General features: G+C 38.6%; 1 protein-coding gene across 1 annotated transcript; it reads left to right on the forward strand.

Moving 5' to 3' along the window:
* The first annotated feature begins 3,103 nt into the window (after positions 1-3,103).
* LOC127135944 (uncharacterized) lies at positions 3,104-3,592 on the forward strand. The gene has a single exon (XM_051062567.1). It carries the CDS (start codon positions 3,104-3,106, stop codon positions 3,590-3,592), a length of 489 nt encoding a protein of 162 aa, XP_050918524.1.
* The last annotated feature ends 768 nt before the right edge of the window (positions 3,593-4,360 follow it).

The following is a 4,360-nucleotide window of genomic DNA, read 5'->3' on the forward strand; positions in this document are numbered from 1 at the left end:
GGATTTTGAGACACTGTGCAAGCATTTTGGTACTTTTCAAGGAAATTTTACTTCTCATATAATATTTGAGCATTTCCATTCATTGTCATGTTTTACTTTATATTTTTGTGATTTTACGCGTAGGATGTCTGTGTTTTTGTCCAACAGGTCCAGGTGGAAGAACCGAGGAACTCGGAGCGAGACAGTGCAGAATTTCGACAAGCAAAGGAATGGAAAAACTTCAGCACAAGAGGCCTGACACGGCCACCCGTGTCAGGTATAAGGAGGATGAAAGCTAAAACAGTAGTCTGACACGGTCGGCCGTGTCAGCTGACACGGACTATATCAGGCCTTTTCCTTAGCCGTGTTGAGCCCCCATGGGCATGTCAAGTGAAGCAGTACGCTAACACGGGCCGTGTCAGCCCATGCCAAAAAGTTTCCCTTTTTTTACGGGCTTTGGATCATCGGGCTTGTGAAGATATTATATGAGTTGTCCACATGTTGCTTGGAATTTTTCACTATATAAGAGAACCTTCTACCAAAGAAAAGATCATCCTGGAATGAGGCAAACACCAGAATTATCAAGCAATCAAGTATTACAGAGATCAAGGTATTCAGAGAGCGGAAGGTTTTCATGAGCGGAAGCGATTGAAGATCCAAGTCATCCAATTACTTGTAATGTGTAATTTTTATCTTGCATTCATTTTGAACAATATGAGTAGCTAAACCCCCCAATGTTAAGGTGGTGTCCCTGATTTAGAATTGTAATGACTTTGAGTTTACAGTTGCATTTATAATATTATTCTTACGGTAACCTTTTGATGTGTTTAATGCTTTCTCTTTCGAACCAATCGAGATTGTTCTATGGTTATCAATTAGGCTGGACCTCCATTGGTAATGTTTTCATAAGGTTACTCTGCAGTAGATATCACCTAGGACTAGGGATACCCTTTATGAATCAGAGTATTCTTGATATAATAAAGCTTAACTTCACCCTAATTGCCTATGGACATAGAAATTAGGGTAGAATGATTAAAGGTTTTCTCACCAAGGACTTGGGAGAAAATACCCTTGAGAATTGGTAGTAATTGTAATTTGTTGATGCCATAGTGACTGAGAGTTGTTACATGGATAAATCATACACCTTCCCTGACATTGTTCGTCTTACCTTGCAAACCCTTATTCTTCATTATTATTTACCTTTGCCTTTATTATTATTAAAAACCCCAATTATAACTTTTGTTTAATTGAATGATAATTTGAACTCGATATTGACGTGCAGTCCTTGAGATCGACATTCGGAGAATTTTCCCTTTATTACTATAACAGACAAAATAATACACTTGCTATTTTTCCGATCAAGTTTTTGGCGTCGTTGTCGGGGACTTCCAAAAATATAGAGTTTAATTTTAAAGTTCAATTAAATTTTTTTCGCTCTGCAATAAATTTTTTTTTGTCATTTATAATTTATTAATTTGTGTATGCGAGGAGAACCCTCAGCTGAATTTCTTTTTAACACAGAGATCGAGAGGACCCTTCACCAGAGACGCAGGAACGCAAGAGTGGATTCCAAAGAAAAAAGTACCTCTAATTACGCCAAATTCAAAGAACCAATGGTTGATGTTCCTCTGATTCCACCTCCTCCACCTCCGGTAAGACTCCTAGGTGACTATGGAGGTGCAAACGCATTAGGTGGTCGACTAACCATTGTCAACCAACCGGTAAATGTGACGAATTTTCAACTACATCCTAGCACAATCAATCAATTGGAAAGAAAACCTTTCACTGGAAAGGTTAATGAAGATGCCAACAAATACCTCCAAAGATTTCTGACCATGAGCACCACGTTGAAAATTGATGGCCATACTGATGAAGCAAAAAAAATTAAGAATGTTCCCGTTCACTTTAGTTGAAGATGCAGAAGAATGGTTCTACTCTCTTCCAGCCGGCAGTATCACATCATGGGAAGAGATGGAAACTGCATTCTTAAATGAGTACTTTCCAACATCAGTTTTCCTGAGGAAAAGGTATGAAATCCTAAATTTCAAACAGAAGGATGGTGAATCATTGGGTGACGCCTACAAAAGATTCAAAAGGGTCTTAGTAGCGTGTCCAACTCATAATATGGATCAGACTGAACAAATGCAGATGTTCGTTAACGGGCTGAAAATAAAAACAAAATAGTTGATTGATACAACAGCTGGTGGCTCAACAAATTTCTCAACGGCCACTGGTATTAAAAGGATTATTGAAGCAATAGCTGCCAATGAGCATGTAGAATTATACGACAGGTGTACTAGTCAGCAAAAAGGGGTAATTGATCTAAAATTAGAGACAAATAAAATCTGTCTGGAAGACACAGTTGTCGCCGAAGTAGAAAAGAAATTAAAAGCTATGAATATAGGTACTCAATAGATAGCTCAAGTCCAGCCGACTCAGGCTAGCACTTGTGAAATCTGTAATGGACCTCATCACACGGTTTATTACTTTGCTACTCCCCAACAAATTAAAGAGATCAAATTCTTGAAGCAGAATAATCCCTACTCCAACACTTACAACCCAGGTTGGAAGAATCATCTGAATTTCTCCTGGAAGGATCAGAGAGGGAATGTTCCGCAACAAGGTACATGGCAATATCAGACTCAGTATCAACAACAATAGCAACAACAGGAACCTAAAAAGTATGAATGGGAGATGGCCATTGAAAAATTAGCCGCCCATGACATGCAGTTTCAAGAAAAAACTAGAACCAATCAGAAAAACACCACTGCCTCCATAAAAAATCTCGAAGTCCAAATGGGTCAGATAGCACAACAGTTAGATTCAAATTCTTAAGCTCCGGGCACCCTACTCAGAGGTACGGTAAGAAAATCCGTGGGAATATAACAATGTTAACGTTGTCGTAACTCGAAGTGGGAAGTCAACGGAAGAAAATAGTATGGAGGAAGATGGATTGTTAGAAGTGGATTTAGAAATCAAGGAAACCAAGTACCAAGATAAAGAAGTAGTACTGCCACATGTCAAGGAGAAAGAAAAAGTTCTGAAACCAATCATCAAACTCCCTTACCCTCTAAGACAGAAGAAGAAAGATCAACATGAAAAAAAAATTGAGAGGTTCCTGGAAATGTTCAAAAAGCTTGAAATAAACATCCCTTTTTCTGAGGCATTAGAACAAATGCTAATATATGCCAAGTTCATGAAAGACATCATCTCCAAAAAGAATTCCACTGATATAGACCCAATCATCCTGACTGAAACATGTAATGTCATTCTGCAAGGTATGAAAATCCCAGTGAAAAAGAAAGATAGGGGATCAGTTACTATTCCATTCACTATTGGTGATAGAAAATTCAAGAAAGCTCTGATTGACTTAGGAGAAAGTATAAGTTTGATGCCATTATCCATCTACAAGAAATTAGGCATTGGCACCATTCAAGATACTCGAATGACACTTCAGTTTACTGATCACTCTGTTAGGCGACCATATGGGATTGTGGAAGACGTTCTTGTAAAAATTGACAAGTTTGTTTTCCCAGTTGACTTCGTCATTCTGGAAATGCCCGAAGATGAGGAAATTCCCCTCATATTGGGCAGACCATTCTTGGAGACATGACGATGTATGATACACATAGAGGAAGGAACAATGACCCTCAAAGTCTATGATGAAGAGCTAAAAATAGATGTGCAGAACACGATGCAATACAAAGATGATATTGGCACAAGCCACACTATAGAGATAATAGATCAGGTAATTACTCAAGAAATTGAAAAACAAATGCCCCAGTCATCGTTAGAATGTTTCTTGAGTCTATCGATTTTTGAAAGTGATGAAAATGAGGGTGACTCTGAGGTGCTCATTATGATGGAAAAACAACTTGAATAGATTAGATCTAAACCATACCTGTGGGAAGATTTAAGATCACCGCCACCATCAGATATCACTACAGAACCCAAAACAGGGGCAGATCTGAAGTAGCTACCAGCAAATCTGAAGTATGTATTTCTAGATACTGAGAAAAAATGCCCAGCTATTATCAATGTCAGTCTAAAAAGTGTCCAAGAAGCAGAACTCATTCAAGTGCTAAAAACATACAAGGGCGCAATCAGATGGGCAATCGAGGATTTGAAAGGTATAAGCCCGACAGTTTGCATGCACAAGATCTTAATGGAAGATGATCACAACCCGGTGGTGCAACCACAACAAAGACTTAACCCAACAATGAAAGAAGTGGTACGCAAAGAGGTTGTAAAATTGTTGGATGCGGGATTAATTTATCCTATTTCTGACAGCTCATGGGTAAGTCCAGTCCATGTGGTACTAAAAAAAGGGGGCACTACGGTGATTAAAAATGAGAAGAATGAGTTAATTCCAACCAGAACT

This window comes from Lathyrus oleraceus, chromosome 4, assembly GCF_024323335.1.
Source record: "Lathyrus oleraceus cultivar Zhongwan6 chromosome 4, CAAS_Psat_ZW6_1.0, whole genome shotgun sequence".
Taxonomy (NCBI): domain Eukaryota; kingdom Viridiplantae; phylum Streptophyta; class Magnoliopsida; order Fabales; family Fabaceae; genus Lathyrus; species Lathyrus oleraceus.

What these genes read in the sequence shown, in the direction of transcription:
- LOC127135944 (XM_051062567.1), top strand. Translation starts at nt 3,104, where the DNA reads ATGTTCAAAAAGCTTGAAATAAACATCCCTTTTTCTGAGGCATTAGAA.